Consider the following 18313-nt stretch of genomic DNA (forward strand, 5'->3'; position numbering starts at 1 on the left):
ATTGAGAACCAAACTTAGGTAGCCTTTTCCCACCTGTAGATGTTTTCTGTTTTTGTGTCTGCACCAGACAGAACTGTTTCGTGTTGTTACATTTTGTTATTTTGTCTCAGTGTTCAGTTTTTTAAATAAATAGTCTTGAACACTTCCCACGCTGCGCTTTGGTCCACACCTACGACGACCGTTACAGAACAACCCACCACAAACGGACCAAGCAGCGTGGTAACAGGGAGCAGAGGGTTCAGGACTCTTGGACATGGGAGGAGATATTGGACGGACAGGGACCCTGGAGACAGGCTGGGGAATATCGCCACCCGCAAGAAGAACTGTAGGCAACTAAAGTGGAGAGGCGACGATATGAGGCAAGGCAGCGCAGGAGGCACGGGAGGCACACGGGGAGATTGACGGAGTCAAGCGAGAGACCTGAGCCAACTCCCTGTGCTTACCGGAAGCAGCATGGTACTGGTCAGGCACCGTGTTATGCGGTGAAGCACTCAGTGTCTCCAGTGCACACTCATAGCCCGGAGCGCTACATGCCAGCCCCCTGCAAGTGCCATGCGAGAGTGGGCATCCAGCCAGGGTGGATTGTGCCAGCTCAGCGCACTTGGTCTCCGGTGCGCCGTTTCGGCCCAGGGTATCCTCTGCCGGCTCTGCGTACTGTGTCTCCGGGGTGCTGGGAGGGTTCAGTTCGCCCTATGTCTGCGCTCCGACCGTGCCGGGCGAAAGTGGGCATTGAGCCTAAGGGAGAGGTGTGGTAAGCACCAGATCTCCAGTGGTCTCCCACAGCCCGGTTCGAGCTGTGCCTGCATTCTGGAGGGGCCGGGCTAAAGTGGGCATTCAGCCTGGAGGAGTGGTGCCAAGGCTGCGCTCCAGTGCTCCCGCACAGCCCGGTTCATCCTGTGCCTCCTCCACACACCAGGCCTCCTGTAGGTCTCCCCAGCCTGATGGGCCCTGTGGCAGCCCCACCCACCAGGCTGTCTCTGCGTCTCCTCCCTCCAGAGTCGCCCTCCTGTCCGGAGCTGCCAGAGTCGCCATCCTGTCCGGAGCTGCCAGAGTCGCCCTCCTGTCCGGAGCTGCCAGAGTCGCCCTCCTGTCCGGAGCTGCCAGAGTCGCCCTCCTGTCCGGAGCTGCCAGAGTCGCCCTCCTGTCCGGAGCTGCCAGAGTCGCCCTCCTGTCCGGAGCTGCCAGAGTCGCCCTCCTGTCCGGATCTGCCAGAGTCGCTCTCCTGTCCGGGGCCCACGGCGAGGGTCCCCGCTCCAGAGGCGCCACCTAAGTGGGCCAAGCCTAAGATGGAGCGGGGTCCATGTCCCGCACCAGAGCCGCCACCACAGATAGATGCCCACCCAGACCCTCCCCTATAGGGTTAGGTTTTGTGGCCGGAGTCCGCACCTTTGGGGGGGGGTACTGCCCTGACCTTAGATCTTTTTTATGTCTCTATTTTGGTTTGGTCAGGGCGTGAGTTGGGGTGGGCATGCTATGTTTTTGTGTTCTATGTTTTCTATTTCTGTGTGTTTGGCCGGGTGTGGTTCTCAATCAGAGCCAGCTGTCTATCGTTGTCTCTGATTGAGAACCATACTTAGGTAACCTTTTCCCACCTGTGTCTTGTGGGTAGTTGTTTTCTGTTTTTGTGTCTACACCAGACAGAACTGTTTCGTGTTGTTACGTTTTGTTATTTTGTCTCAGTGTTCAGTTTTTTTAATAAATAATCATGAACACTACGCACGCTGCGCTTTGGTCCACACCTTCTTCATACGACGACCGTTACACTGTGTAAGGGCTATTTGACCAAAAAGGAGAGGGGAGTGGTGCATCAGATGACTTGGCCTCCACAATCACCCGACATCAACCCAAATGAGATGGTTTGGGATGAGTTGGACCACAGAGTGAAGGATGGTGAACAATCAGTCCTTGCATCCATACTGTAGCATTGTCTATTAATCTGAGAGTGGTTACATTTCTCCAGGCCCATCTCTCAGCTTTTTACCTAAACAGAGGCGGGGCAACCGTTTTGTTATTGTTTCATCTGTGGATTTTCCCTTTAAACAGCTGCATATTATCAAGATATCAAAGTGTCCCCAATAAAAAGGTAGACACAAGTCCTATAGCAAATGCAGCATATGGCATTCATTTTTCACATGTAAATAGCACTTTTCGGTAGTGCTCCAAGCATACCATTCCATGAGCGCAGCATTTATTTTTCATCTCGAATCAATGAGCCCAATCAGTCCTCCATGACAACAAAATCATAAACAACAGAGTAGGACTGGCCAATAAGTCCTTAGTTTTGGGGTCATGCTCAGGTAAAACAATTTGGCTAGTCTATAGTTCCATATTTCCAAGTTCTATTCTTGAAGATCAAGGGGCATAACATTTATTGGAATGACTGGAATTCTGATAGACTTTGGTTTTTAATGTAAATATATAATTTAATCGTATTATATGTAGTAGAAAGCCATAGGTGAGAAGAAGCCTACATAACCAACCCAACAAGTAAAATTTAACATCCATATATGGCCAGCTATGTAAACTTTAACATTGATTTATCCTGCAATAGATGTTGTTCAATTGGTAACATAGAGTTTTGTCTTCTTCTAATGCCTCTTAAGTGGAAAGTAATCTAAAAGTAATGGAATATAATCAGATTACGTTACTGAGTTTGGGTAATCCAAAAGTTACGTGACTGATTACAATTTTGGACAGGTAACTGTAATGGATTACATTTAGAAATGAACCTACCCAACCCTGGTCCTACTTATCAGTACACAACCCACAGTAACAACCCACAGTAAGCGCTGCGAGACATCTACTTAATCAAATAAGCCACAAATAGTAAATAAACCATTACATTTTTTGTTTACCGAATTCGACACTCTCCCATTGACTTCCATACAAAACCTCCTCGCTTGGTGAGAGGAAAAAAATGAAAAAACACCATTTGCTGTAGAAGACAGATTTTGGGCCCAGTTATCCTGATTGCTTCGCCTCTTCCGCTCTGGTGAGACTCACAAATGTCACTTAATTACTATAACTCCTTTCTTGGCCCAATCAGTGTAATTTTGTAAATGACCGATCTCTATGGCAAAACACAGCACTGGCACGATTTTGATGAATCTTGAGTGAATGATGCGTTTTTCCATAGAGATCGGTCATTTACAAAATTACACTGATTGGCTGATTTAGACCGATCCACAGTCCCCTCCCCAATTTCATTCTGTGGGACAATAATAATGGGTTTTGTATGTGAAGTCTATATGCTACGGTACTTCCTGGAATGACAGTACACTGTAATACGTTTTTTTCTTTGGGCATTGTAATTCACGAGAAAGCCTACTGTGAGAAGTCCAATCAGATCTCACCTCACCTATCTCCTATGTACTGTATATTTTGCTGAATTTTTTATTGAACTCTTGTTTTAAAACTTATACTGTGTGAAAAGGAATTAATAAACAATGAAGTCTATAGATAAGCAGTATTAATAATAATGGATAACAAGTACAAAGACATGGTTTGGGTTGATGTTTCATCTCCAGCTGTGACATACTCAAGGTCCAAATCCTACACAGGTTTCTGCTCTCTCACACAGTCAGATTTATCATCAGAAGCACTGTGACAAGGGATGATGACTAATCATGACTCAGCTGAATTTCTTCTGAAAGGGACGTCATGATGCATGCTGGTTTATTATACTCATCTTGCCATCTATTGTCCTGTCTAGATCACTTTAATTAAAAAAAGCTTTAGAAAAATCCACACTTCACTTTCCACCTAGGCCCCAGATTGTAATGATGAGTGGCTATCATCACAGTGACACTGAGTGGAACTGCTACATAAGTCACTGCTGACTGGTAAAACAGTGTGTGTGTGTGTGTGTGTGTGTGTGTGTGTGTGTGTGTGTGTGTGTGTGTGTGTACCATTACCTTTAATAGATGAGCGTTTGGGCAGTATAGTGACTGCTCCCACTGCCACGTCCTCCAACTGGTGTATTGGGCTGCTCTTCGCCCCCCAACTGTCCGACCCAATCCACAGGAAATGGCCCACCTGATTGGCTCTCTTGGTGGCATTGAGAAGTCCCCTGCAAGGGCAGCCATGTGGGAATGAGGAGAAAGCAAAAGGGATACATGCAATCCAAAATCATGGGGAACCTATCAAGCAACCTATCAAGATGCATATCAGTATATTGCAGAAGTTGTGTACTATTTATATATATATCAATGTATATTTAAGTTACACCATGAACCTATTTATATTCACTGTGTTTCAAATCCATTGATGTCAGTGGAGGCTGCTGAAGGGAGGACGGTTCATAATAATGGCTGGAATTGAGTCAATGGGAATTGGATCAAACATGTGGTTCTCATGTGGTTGATACCATTCCATTGACTCCATTCCGGGCATTACTATAGTTCGTTCTCCCCTCAGCAGTCTCCATTGATTGATGTATAGAAGATATGAAAGGACTTCAAGAGCCCTCTATCTCTCTCCATTTTTCTCCCCCTCATATTTTCTCCATCTCTCCCTCTTTCTTTTTCTCTTACTATGGTCTGTCTATCCATCCTTCAGTTTATTTATTTAAAAAAAATATCATGTTTCCTCTCAGAGACATATCCCTTGAGGCATTGTAAACTGAACAATATCTCTGGTGCTTTGTTGTGATATTCCACATTCTCGGTTCCCCTCCCAGGCACCTTTCTGTTTGTGTTATTGGAGGCATGTTTGTGTTTCAGACACCCAGTGCGTTCATAAATGCATTTGGATGCTGTGTACTGCTCTACGCACCGTATGTCTTCTTCACTGGCAAAGATGATGACTCCCCGGGAGTGGGGCGTTTCCAGCAGTTGTTGGATGGCTTCGTCATAATCCTCCAGCTTGGGGTTGTGGGGAATTTTCAAAGACTGAGCGATGCAGATCCCACCTTAAATTCAGAGGTAGAGAAACACAGAAAGAAAGAGATAGATATACAGAGAGATACAAAGAAATAAAACAGAGAGGGAGGGAGAGAGAGAGGGAGAGAGAGAGAGAAAGAGAGAGAGAGAGAGAGAGAGAGAGAGAGAGAGAGAGAGAGAGAGAGAGAGAGAGAGAGAGAGAGAGAGAGAGAGAGAGAGAGAGAGAGAGAGAGAAAGAAAGAAAGAGAGAGAGAGAAAGAAAGAGAGAGAGAGAGAGAGAGAGAGAGAGAGAGAGAGAGAGAGAGAGAGCGAGAGAGAGAGAAAGAGAGAGAGAGAGAGAGAGAGAGAGAGAGAGAGAGAGAGAGAGAGAGAGAGAGAGAGAGAGAGAGAGAGAGAGAGAGAGAGAGAGAGAGAGAGAGAGAGAGAGATGATGAGCCCTCTGGAACATACATGAACATATACAAATTAGAGCTGGGGCAATAAACAGAACATTATAAACGTGAAATTGATTTCAAAAACCCTTTAAACTAGTAGTAGTAGTTTAAAGGGTATATTTTTAAATGGTGGTGAACATGGTTATAAACTTATCCTGCTATTTATCATTATTGCATCAATTCAGGCAATTTATTGTGATATGTCTTTTTGTCCATATCCCCCAGCTCTACTTCAAAACACACACTTAAAACCCTCAAGTCAAGGTTGTGTTAACCTTGACTCTTGGAAATCCGGTCCATATGGATAAGGATCGCTTTCAAACAAGGTGATGCTGAAAGGAAGAGCCATATTGTTTTGTGTTTTCATCTTCGCTATAGGTATGTGAGATAGATGGATGACTAAAAAAAGACAATCACTGTATACATACTCTACACCCCATGTACATTTGGTTTACAGTAAGTGGTACATCACAGCATAGGAATTAGCAATTGAAAGGAAAACCCTGACAAATGAATAGTGTGATACATTTCTTAATCGAGGGCTGTGGGTGAATCCTAAGTCCAACAGAAGACCAATAGGAAACGGCATCATTCTTCTAGAAGGGAGACGTGGAAAGACTTTTCACACTTTGTGAACACAGATGTTTTCAAGTCGTCCCCTCCCCATTGACTTTTCACACTTTGTGAACACAGATGTTTTCAAGTCGTCCCCTCCCCATTGACTTTTCACACTTTGTGAACACAGATGTTTTCAAGTCGTCCCCTCCCCATTGACTTTTCACACTTTGTGAACACAGATGTTTTCAAGTCGTCCCCTCCCCATTGACTTTTCTCACTTTGTGAACACAGATGTTTTCAAGTCGTCCCCTCCCCATTGACTTTTCTCACTTTGTGAACACAGATGTTTTCAAGTCGTCCCCTCCCCATTGACTTTTCTCACTTTGTGAACACAGATGTTTTCAAGTCGTCCCCTCCCCATTGACTTTTCTCACTTTGTGAACACAGATGTTTTCAAGTCGTCCCCTCCCCATTGTCTTTTCACACTTTGTGAACACAGATGTTTTCAAGTCGTCCCCTCCCCATTGACTTTTCATTTAACATCATTATTAGACACAACACAATGGACAGTCAACCAAGCAGGTGTGGAGACAGACCACACAAACAATGAGGATATTAATATTGACAATGAATCATGTTCAGACAGGTCAGTGCTAATGAGTTTGTGCAGGACGAAAGATACTGACTGATTGCTTCCCTGCGTCGCTAAATAGTTATTAGATATGTGGCGAGCCTCCCGTGACAGTCAGCTCAGAGATGTGGCCAAAACTTAGTTGGCAATTGTCCTTGGGGGAATATTGATTAAGGCAATAATTTAGCTTAATCCATGGTTGTCTGAATCTAAAATGAAGGGCCTGTAATAGGACCTAATTTGCTCCTGTCAAGCATTTAAGGTCATCTTTAAATATCGTCCCGTATCTCTGTGTTGAGCTGATGAAAACTCTGGTGCTGGAGGAGAGACTGCAGCCACCATTTTGAAAAACAAACATTACGTTTGACAGAGTTTGATAGATTTGTCATCCTCGGGTCACATTCAAGAGCTCATTATCGGAATATAAACATCAAATCGTATCTTTAACCAATAGCTTAATTGTATTCAAGCAGATGTGAGTGCACGGGCCGACCTAACCATCTAGCGTAAACAGACATTACACCTGAAGACACATGATAACTGGAGCTACATGACGAGCTGCAGGCAGGTTTGGTCCTGAGTCGACACTCAGGCTTCTCTATCAAAACTAATTAATATATCTCAGCTCAAGCACTCCTAATACCAGATAACCTTTGCAACATTGGGTTGGTTTCCCTGAGTAGACCAAGAAATTGGAGGAATCAACTAATTGGCTGTCTGCTCAGGCTCATTACTTTGATATAAACAACTTTTAGCTGGCAGAGTAGAAAACAAAACTCCAGACCCTGTTTACTGGGCTACAGCTAAAGACAGCTCCATCTAGATGACTCTTTCCGAGTTCTCCCCCTCTCCTCCATCCCCCTTTCGCCATCCCAAAAAGCAGCAGCCACATCTCTACAAAGACAGTGAGGATGGCTCCTGTAATCCTCCTTAAGTGGACAGAACACAAAAGCTGAGCTCCTTTCTCTGGCGGCTGGTCTGTTAAATGCTTGAGGATTGGGCTCTCCTGTTAAAATGAAAAGTGTAGCCTGGTATTGTGGTGTATCTGTGGAGCTGTAGCAGCAGCCGGAGGGTCTCATAGGGACACCACTAAAGCTCCATTTCAGCACAGAGATTCCATATGATTCTTCAGGGCTCTGGGAGGGCTTATGACACTGCTACGAACAAGGTTTCCTTTTTGGGAAACTCTAATAATATACTAGGGCTAATTCTTAGAGAGGTATTAGCCACACCTTTTAGCTCTGGGGGCTGTCTATGTGTCTGTCTGTCTGTCGGTCGGAGGGTATTATAGGTGATGAGGATTAATCCAACTAAAATGTATCGAGAATTTAGGGTGAAAGAGGAGTCTTATGAAAATCTGCTTGTCACTGTCACAGTGTGTGTGGTGTATAGGGAAGCAGAGGCCATACCTTGTAGCAGGAAGCTGACAGAGACATGGGACCATGGCAGCCAGTCACTGTCACAGTGTGTGTGGTGTATAGGGAAACAGAGGCCATACCTTGTAGCAGGAAGCTGACAGAGACATGGGACCATGGCAGCCAGTCACTGTCACAGTGTGTGTGGTGTATAGGGAAGCAGAGGCCATACCTTGTAGCAGGAAGCTGACAGAGACATGGGACCATGGCAGCCAGTCACTGTCACAGTGTGTGTGGTGTATAGGGAAGCAGAGGCCATACCTTGTAGCAGGAAGCTGACAGAGATATGGGACCATGGCAGCCAGTCACTGTCACAGTGTGTGTGGTGTATAGGGAAGCAGAGGCCATACCTTGTAGCAGGAAGCTGACAGAGACATGGGACCATGGCAGCCAGTCACTGTCACAGTGTGTGTGGTGTATAGGGAAGCAGAGGCCATACCTTGTAGCAGGAAGCTGACAGAGACATGGGACCATGGCAGCCAGTCACTGATGAAGATAAGAAGCCTTTTGAGTGGTTTTGCTTTCGGTTAGTGGAATCTGGAATCCTTGGGACGTCCCTACCTTAAACTCTACTCTTAACCACTACCCTAACCTTAACCCTTACCCGTCCCTAACCCTTAGCTTAACCATTTTAAATGTTTAACTTCAATGGGGTAACGTCACAAGGATTCCAGATAGCACTAACCTTTAAGGGTGGCAGGTAGCTTAGCGGTTAGAGCGTTGGGCCAGTAACCGAAATGGTTGCAGGTTCAAATATCCGAGCAAACACGGTGAAAATCTGTTGATGTGCCCTTCAGCAAGGCCCTTAACCCTAACTTGCTCCAGGGGCGCCGGACTACTATGGCTGACCCTGTACAACAACACCTTACTATGGCTGACCCTGTAAAACAACACCTATCGTACTACTATGGCTAACCCTGTACAACAACACCTTACTATGGCTGACCCTGTACAACAACACCTTACCATGGCTGACCCTGCAAAACAACACCTATCATACTATTATGGCTGACCCTGTACAACAACACCTTACCATGGCTGACCCTGCAAAACAACACCTATCGTACTACTATGGCTGACCCTGTAAAACAACACCTTACCATGGCTGACCCTGCAAAACAACACCTATCATACTACTATGGCTGACCCTGTAAAACAACACCTTACCATGGCTGACCCTGCAAAACAACACCTATCGTACTACTATGGCTGACCCTGTACAACAACACCTTAACATGGCTGACCCTGTAAAACAACACCTATCGTACTACTATGGCTGACCCTGTACAACAACACCTTACCATGGCTGACCCTGTAAAACAACACCTATCGTACTACTATGGCTGGCCCTGTACAACAACACCTTACCATGGCTGACCCTGCAAAACAACACCTATCATACTACTATGGCTGACCCTGTAAAACAACACCTTACCATGGCTGACCCTTTAAAACAACACCTATCGTACTACTATGGCTGACCCTGTACAACAACACCTTACCATGGCTGACCCTGTAAAACAACAGCTATCGTACTACTATGGCTGACCCTGTACAACAACACCTTACTATGGCTGACCCTGTACAACAACACCTTAACATGGCTGACCCTGTAAAACAACACCTATCGTACTACTATGGCTGACCCTGTAAAACAACACCTTAACATGGCTGACCCTGTAAAACAACACCTATCGTACTACTATGGCTGACCCTGTACAACAACACCTTACTATGGCTGAGTCTGCAAAACAACACCTATCGTACTACTATGGTTGACCCTGTAAAACAACACCTATCGTACTACTACGGCTGACCCTGTACAACAACACCTATCATACTACTACGGCTGACCCTGTAAAACAACACCTATCGTACTACTATGGCTGACCCTGCAAAACAACACCTATCGTACTACTATGGCTGACCCTGCAAAACAACACCTATCGTACTACTATGGCTGACCCTGTAAAACAACACCTTAGCATGGCTGACCCTGCAAAACAACACCTATCGTACTACTATGGCTGACCCTGTAAAACAACACCTATCGTACTACTATGGCTGACCCTGTAAAACAACACCTTACCATGGCTGACCCTGCAAAACAACACCTATCGTACTGCTACGGCTGACCCTGTAAAACAACACCTATCGTACTACTACGGCTGACCCTGTAAAACAACACCTATTGTACTACTATGGCTGACCCTGCAAAACAACACCTATCGTACTACTATGGCTGACCCTGCAAAACAACACCTATTGTACTACTACGGCTGACCCTGTACAACAACACCTATCATACTACTACGGCTATGGATGACCCTGTAAAACAACACCTTACCATGGCTGACCCTGCAAAACAACACCTATCGTACTGCTATGGCTGACCCTGTAAAACAACACCTATCGTACTACTGCGGCTGACCCTGCAAAACAACACCTATCATACTACTATGGCTGACCCTGTAAAACAACACCTTACCATGGCTGACCCTGCAAAACAACACCTATCGTACTACTATGGCTGACCCTGTACAACAACACCTTAACATGGCTGACCCTGTAAAACAACACCTATCGTACTACTATGGCTGACCCTGTAAAACAACACCTTAACATGGCTGACCCTGTAAAACAACACCTATCGTACTACTATGGCTGACCCTGTACAACAACACCTTACTATGGCTGAGTCTGCAAAACAACACCTATCGTACTACTATGGTTGACCCTGTAAAACAACACCTATCGTACTACTACGGCTGACCCTGTACAACAACACCTATCATACTACTACGGCTGACCCTGTAAAACAACACCTATCGTACTACTATGGCTGACCCTGCAAAACAACACCTATCGTACTACTATGGCTGACCCTGCAAAACAACACCTATCGTACTACTATGGCTGACCCTGTAAAACAACACCTTAGCATGGCTGACCCTGCAAAACAACACCTATCGTACTACTATGGCTGACCCTGTAAAACAACACCTATCGTACTACTATGGCTGACCCTGTAAAACAACACCTTACCATGGCTGACCCTGCAAAACAACACCTATCGTACTGCTACGGCTGACCCTGTAAAACAACACCTATCGTACTACTGCGGCTGACCCTGTAAAACAACACCTATCGTACTACTACGGCTGACCCTGTACAACAACACCTATCATACTACTACGGCTGACCCTGTAAAACAACACCTATCGTACTACTATGGCTGACCCTGCAAAACAACACCTATCGTACTACTACGGCTGACCCTGTACAACAACACCTATCATACTACTACGGCTGACCCTGTAAAACAACACCTATCGTACTACTATGGCTGACCCTGCAAAACAACACCTATCGTACTACCATGTCTGACCCTGTAAAACAACACCTATCGTACTACTGCGGCTGACCCTGTAAAACAACACCTATCGTACTACTATGGCTGACCCTGTAAAACAACACCTATCGTACTACCATGTCTGACCCTGTAAAACAACACCTATCGTACTACTATGGCTGACCCTGCAAAACAACACCTATCGTACTACTATGGCTGACCCTGTAAAACAACACCTATCGTACTACTATGGCTGACCCTGTACAACAACACCTTACCATGGCTGACCCTGCAAAACAACACCTATCATACTACTATGGCTGACCCTGTAAAACAACACCTTACCATGGCTGACCCTTTAAAACAACACCTATCGTACTACTATGGCTGACCCTGCACAACAACACCTTAACATGGCTGACCCTGTAAAACAACACCTATCGTACTACTATGGCTGACCCTGTACAACAACACCTTACTATGGCTGACTCTGCAAAACAACACCTATCGTACTACTATGGTTGACCTTGTAAAACAACACCTATCGTACTACTATGGTTGACCTTGTAAAACAACACCTATCGTACTACTACGGCTGACCCTGTAAAACAACACCTATCGTACTACTATGGCTGACCCTGCAAAACAACACCTATCGTACCACTATGGCTGACCCTGCAAAACAACACCTATCGTACTACTATGGCTGACCCTGTAAAACAACACCTATCGTACTACTATGGATGACCCTGTAAAACAACACCTTAACATGGCTGACCCTGCAAAACAACACCTATCGTACTGCTATGGCTGACCCTGTAAAACAACACCTATCGTACTACTGCGGCTGACCCTGCAAAACAACACCTATCATACTACTATGGCTGACCCTGTAAAACAACACCTTACCATGGCTGACCCTGCAAAACAACACCTATCGTACTACTATGGCTGACCCTGTACAACAACACCTTAACATGGCTGACCCTGTAAAACAACACCTATCGTACTACTATGGCTGACCCTGTACAACAACACCTTAACATGGCTGACCCTGTAAAACAACACCTATCGTACTACTGTGGCTGACCCTGTACAACAACACCTTACCATGGCTGAGTCTGCAAAACAACACCTATCGTACTACTATGGTTGACCCTGTAAAACAACACCTATCGTACTACTACGGCTGACCCTGTACAACAACACCTATCATACTACTACGGCTGACCCTGTAAAACAACACCTATCGTACTACTATGGCTGACCCTGCAAAACAACACCTATCGTACTACTATGGCTGACCCTGCAAAACAACACCTATCGTACTACTATGGCTGACCCTGTAAAACAACACCTTAGCATGGCTGACCCTGCAAAACAACACCTATCGTACTACTATGGCTGACCCTGTAAAACAACACCTATCGTACTACTATGGCTGACCCTGCAAAACAACACCTATCGTACTGCTACGGCTGACCCTGTAAAACAACACCTATCGTACTACTGCGGCTGACCCTGTAAAACAACACCTATCGTACTACTACGGCTGACCCTGTAAAACAACACCTATCGTACTACCATGTCTGACCCTGTAAAACAACACCTATCGTACTACTATGGCTGACCCTGCAAAACAACACCTATCGTACTACTATGGCTGACCCTGTAAAACAACACCTATCGTACTACCATGTCTGACCCTGTAAAACAACACATTTTACTGCACCTATCCGGTGTACTGTAGGTGACAAAAAAAAATTCTGGCTGGAATATTCTGTGAGGACTAGCCTGCCTGAAGGCTGCAGACTGGCTATGTGCTGTGAAACTGAGGCTAAATTATTGAATGACTGCAGAATTCCTCGTCACTCAGTCAAGATGAGAACACCAGGCAGGCAGAGACATCAGAGCCTGGAGTCTAGTGCTGTGGGTTTGAGTGTCTTCACCTGCCACTGGCAGAGTGCCTGTTCTCTGGGCATGAAAGAAAGAGCTCTCTGTTTACACAGGCAGCCAAAGAGCAGTCCACTGGCAGCCAAAGAGCAGTCCACTGGCAGCCAAAGAGCAGGCCACTGGCAGCCAAAGAGCAGTCCACTGGCAGACAAAGAGCAGTCCACTGGCAGACAAAGAGCAGTCCACTGGCAGACAAAGAGCAGTCCACTGTCTCCGTTAGGAAAAAAATTATAACTCTGAGAGATAAATGCAAGTGGCATCATAGAGGGGAGTGTTTTACTCCTCACACTGCTCTGTGTGGAGTATTCAAATCTTATGCATAGGCGATTCTAACATGGAACCTCAAACATAGTTTTAATGCAACAGTCTAAAAGTATTGGGTAAGAATGTGGTTTTCGTGAAATTAACATCCTGGGACGTGCACAATATTTCATTTGTAGCTTCAGACCTACTGCTCGGTATCTACATTAAACACTCTCCCCCCTCCAACTCAGTGCTCCACATGTCCCAGCTTGATTAATATATCACAGATAACATAATGATGATTTAATTCATCAGGCTCCTGCTAGCCCTAGGCTGATGGTCCTAGGCTGATGAGTCTAAGTGCCACGGGCCGTGTGCTACATTAACAGCGTCCATTATTCATCCCCATATCCCGGAGATTCCCAAAATGCACTCCAGGATGTGACGGTGGCGTTTCAGAAATCAGTGGTCCCTGATGGGTTCAACCCCTCTTACCCATTCCTCTGTCCCCCCACTACCCCTCAAAACCCCAATCGTACCATCACTCCACCCCCGAGGGGGATCCATAATGCTCCAATTATATTTATCACCTCTGGAGCAGAGGCAGAACGACGACAGGCTCCCTCCACTGACACTTTCCTCCCCATGCAGCTCAAGTGGGAGCCCACAGAAATATAATTCCATTGCTATTCTGTGCACATGAACCCCTTCCTTCCTTATCCCACGTTCCATTCTACTGTCACGTTGTCTCTAGAAGAGAGCGGGGACGGCTGCTGAAGCACACTTTTCCACTTTAGAATGTTCATATTCTGAGAACACATCAAGCTATTGGTCAAATACTAGGGCAGTCACTCCATATGTATGAAGTCAGAATAAAATGCTCTTACATTTTTCCGCTTCAGTCCCTCTGCTAAATATTTGGAGTGCCTTTGACAGGTTTTTCATTGTTCAAACTAATGATATGAAAACCCGGCTGTGGCAGCATACAGCAATTAATTTAAGAGTGATGTTTGTGGGAGAATCTAATCCTCAAACGCGCTGCATGAGTTTGTTTATCAAAGAGAAAAAACAAACTCCATTACACTGGACCCAATCCAGAGGTACACACCAAGAAAAATACAAACAAGATTCATCTTCCCATGCTGCAATTCTAAAGCAAAGACAACTCATTCAAATTAAACTGCAAGGGTGGAATACTACCAAAACAAGGGAGAAAGAGGAGAGTGGAAAACAGAGCAGATCGATATGAGCTGACCAACACTCTGCTCGGGGTAATGGGCAGCCATATTGCATTAGTCCGGGAGAAGCTTCTCCTTGAAGTGGTGAAGCGAGAATGTTACTAATGCATCTGCCATGTCACTTCCAGAAACATCTGAAGGCCCTACAGATCAACTCAAACAACAAACTATGGCTCTATCTGGGACTGCACGTTTCTCTTTCAATGTTATTGGAGAGATTTCTACTGCATCACTGCTTCAGTGCAAATACAGTATGATGCCTATTCATTTCAATCCAATGCAGCATCTCGTACTGCAAATGACACATTCTCTCATGTTATGAATATCGAGAGTTATCATTGTGAAATCAAAGCTTTTATCAAAAGCACAATGACTAGAGTGTGCAGGGCTTTCATTGAGGGAAATGATTCCTATTTGATTTGTATGGGGATACAGAAGGGCATTACCTGACTGCAGCTCTATTGTAATGGATGAGTCAACCAGAACAGCAAGATACATTTCTAACTCCCTCGTCTGTGATGTTTTTACAGTCACAACAATATTATCAATGCAGCGTTTTGCAGAGACAAAAACACCAGTGAAGGAAGTACAACAGAGAGAAAACCATCTGGTCATTGCAGACCGACCATGTGCAGACCTACCATGTGCAGACCTACCATGTGCAGACCCACCATGTGCAGACCTACCATGTGCAGACCTACCATGTGCAGACCTACCATGTGCAGACCTACCATGTGCAGACCCACCATGTGCAGACCTACCATGTGCAGACCTACCATGTGCAGACCCACCATGTGCAGACCCACCATGTGCAGACCTACCATGTGCAGACCTACCATGTGCAGACCCACCATGTGCAGACCCACCATGTGCAGACCTACCATGTGCAGACCCACCATGTGCAGACCTACCATGTGCAGACCTACCATGTGCAGACCTACCATGTGCAGACCCACCATGTGCAGACCTACCATGTGCAGACCCACCATGTGCAGACCTACCATGTGCAGACCTACCATGTGCAGACCCACCATGTGCAGACCTACCATGTGCAGACCTACCATGTGCAGACCCACCATGTGTGTTGGAGTATGTAACACACTGAAATAAAATCCCCTCCAAAGTAACCCACTAAATCATCAGGACTTTTCTTCCCAATACCCTCTTAGTGTTCTGCTGAGACTCATCCTGCAGCTGTTCTCTCCAGCGCCACAACAGCCTCTTAAAGTTTTAATGAGTGATCACACTGCACATGAACAAATTAAATTTTCATGTCCTCCAGACTTCTTATCGTCGCCCAAGGGATATCAGAGACAGAAAAGGAAGTGAGACATCCCACTCCCTCATTTTTCTGTTTCAATGGAAGTGAATGACCTAAGTAGACCAGACCAAGCTCTGTCTATGGGAGAGCCACTCCCTAAAGTAGACAGGAAGTTGCCAATTTTTTTAAATGGTAACGGCCTGAGTGAAACGGCCTGAGTGAACTAATGTATCTTAATTTATCCACCATCTTTAAGGATATCATTAGCTCTCGCCCTTTCCTCTACACTAGCATCACTCCTCAGTACCGATGCTCAGGATTGGTTGACAGGGGTCTAGCTAGTAGCTGCAGATTACAGGAAAATAGTTGGGATCTGTAAAGGTTAAGGCAGAGATCTGTATACAATGACGAGATGCTGGGCAAAAACTGGTTGGATAAACGTTGTTGCCATGTAATTTCAACCCCCAAAAATGATGTGATCACTTTGACAACTCAACCAAATGTAAATCAAAACTAGATGTTGAAACTACGTCTGTGCCCAATGGCTCATGTTTCCTTCTTAACAATGGGAGTCGTTGTCCCAAAGCCAGAAAGGCAGGCCTACATATCAAGCCCATAGAAACGCATTGGGATGATTTTTTACCGATTTTTGCGGAAGATAACCCTTCCTGCTTCGCCTCTTCCTCTCTTGTCAAGGTGAGAATCAGGAAGTAACCTTGGTTCCCTAGGTACAGTGGTATTGACGGGGGAGGAGTTGTATGAATGCTGAAGCGTAGATCACGGAATGTAATTTCCTGGTCCAGATGATGAAGTAGGTAATCCTTTCTTAAAGCAGCGCCTGTGTTGCTGGGATGGAAATGGAATTGAGAGTTCTCCCACACAACAGATATTGCCAGCACCCACAGAACAAACTCTTATATTCTTAGATCATATTTTACTCAGGGTCACTCACAGAGCTGAAAGTCACTCACAGTACTAGAAGTCACTATGATAATTGTTGTCAATACATTAATACTTCTTAAATTATTACAAAATATAATTGTCTGTGTAGTCTCAGCATGGAATTTACAGCAATTTGTTGGTCCATAGTGAGCCCCAGATGGACAAAACAGCCCCTCCCTCCCTCCCGTCAGTGTCCTCCCTCCCTCCCTCCCATCAGTGTCCTCCCTCCCTCCCTCCCGTCAGTGTCCTCCCTCCCTCCCTCCCGTCAGTGTCCTCCCTCCCTCCCGTCAGTGTCCTCCCTCCCTCCCGTCAGTGTCCTCCTCCCTCCCGTCAGTCCTCCCGTCAGTGTCCTCCCTCCCTCCCGTCAGTGTCCTCCCTCCCTCCCTCCCGTCAGTGTCCTCCCTCCCTCCCGTCAGTGTCCTCCCTCCCTCCCTCCCGTCAGTGTCCTCCCTCCCTCCCTCCCGTCAGTGTGCTGCCTGTCTTAAATTGGCAGTGTAATTATAACCTGCTATAAGGTGGAGGAGGGCATTCTCACCTGTGATCATTCCCTGTCTGTATGGAACCAGGGGTGAAAAATGCTTCAAGAGGAACAACATGTCTACAGCGCTTTGACGTCTACAGCGCTTTGAGAAATAACTCCAAAACTAAATCTAACCATCGCATATTATCATTTACAATATCATATCCACTACTACTTCCATTACTTACCAGCCTCTTTGGAGATCTGTTGGAAGGCCTCCACACCCTTCTCTCCATAGCTGCCCTCAGAGGCAACGGTGGAGACGTAGGTCCAGTCCAGGGCTCTGATGATGTCCACCATTGCCTGGGCCTGAAATGAGTCCGGGGGAACCACCCGAGAGAAGAAGTCATAGCGCCGGTCATCACTCAGCTCTGGGGCCGTGGAGGCATAGCTGATCTGAGGGATCTGATTGGAGGAGAGTGAAGTGATGAGAAGAGATTTTATTCCTCTTATGCTCAACAGGGTGCAACAACAGTATACAACTTTCAGCCCTATTCATTATAGTTCTGTCTGCAATGTTCTGAGTGTTCTACCTAACTGAATGTGTTTTACCTAACTGAATGTGTTCTACCAAACTGAATACTCCATGCTGAATATGCTTAATGTTGATGGTGGATGACACGAGTTTCAACCAGACAGAGAACGAAAAAATCTTTGAGACCTAGTGAGACCTAGTAAAAAGCACTGTATAAAAGCAATATCATCATTACTAGTATTATTAAGCAGTGTATCATCACTTGAGATGTTCCCGGTCCCCTGTAATTATCACAGACAGCTTGGCTCTCAAATAAGTATTGCTGTTTACCCCATCAAATGCTATTGGTGATGTGTAAATTAAATAGGATTTTATAAGACACTGGTATCACCTCACCTCTCCTCCCTCCTC

At 45.6% G+C, this 18313-nt stretch overlaps 1 protein-coding gene across 1 annotated transcript in view; it reads right to left on the minus strand.

Moving 5' to 3' along the window:
* Positions 1-18313, minus strand: part of LOC109868959 (metabotropic glutamate receptor 7) — a 125549-nt gene that overhangs the window by 57351 nt on the left and 49885 nt on the right. The window contains exons 2-4 of the mRNA XM_031804360.1: positions 17616-17832; positions 4774-4909; positions 3915-4069 (exon numbers count right to left, since the gene is read on the minus strand). Of these exons, the coding sequence (XP_031660220.1) occupies positions 3915-4069; positions 4774-4909; positions 17616-17832 (508 nt within the window). The remainder of the gene's footprint in view (positions 1-3914; positions 4070-4773; positions 4910-17615; positions 17833-18313) is intronic.

Source organism: Oncorhynchus kisutch, linkage group LG24, assembly GCF_002021735.2.
Source record: "Oncorhynchus kisutch isolate 150728-3 linkage group LG24, Okis_V2, whole genome shotgun sequence".
Lineage (NCBI taxonomy): Eukaryota > Metazoa > Chordata > Actinopteri > Salmoniformes > Salmonidae > Oncorhynchus > Oncorhynchus kisutch.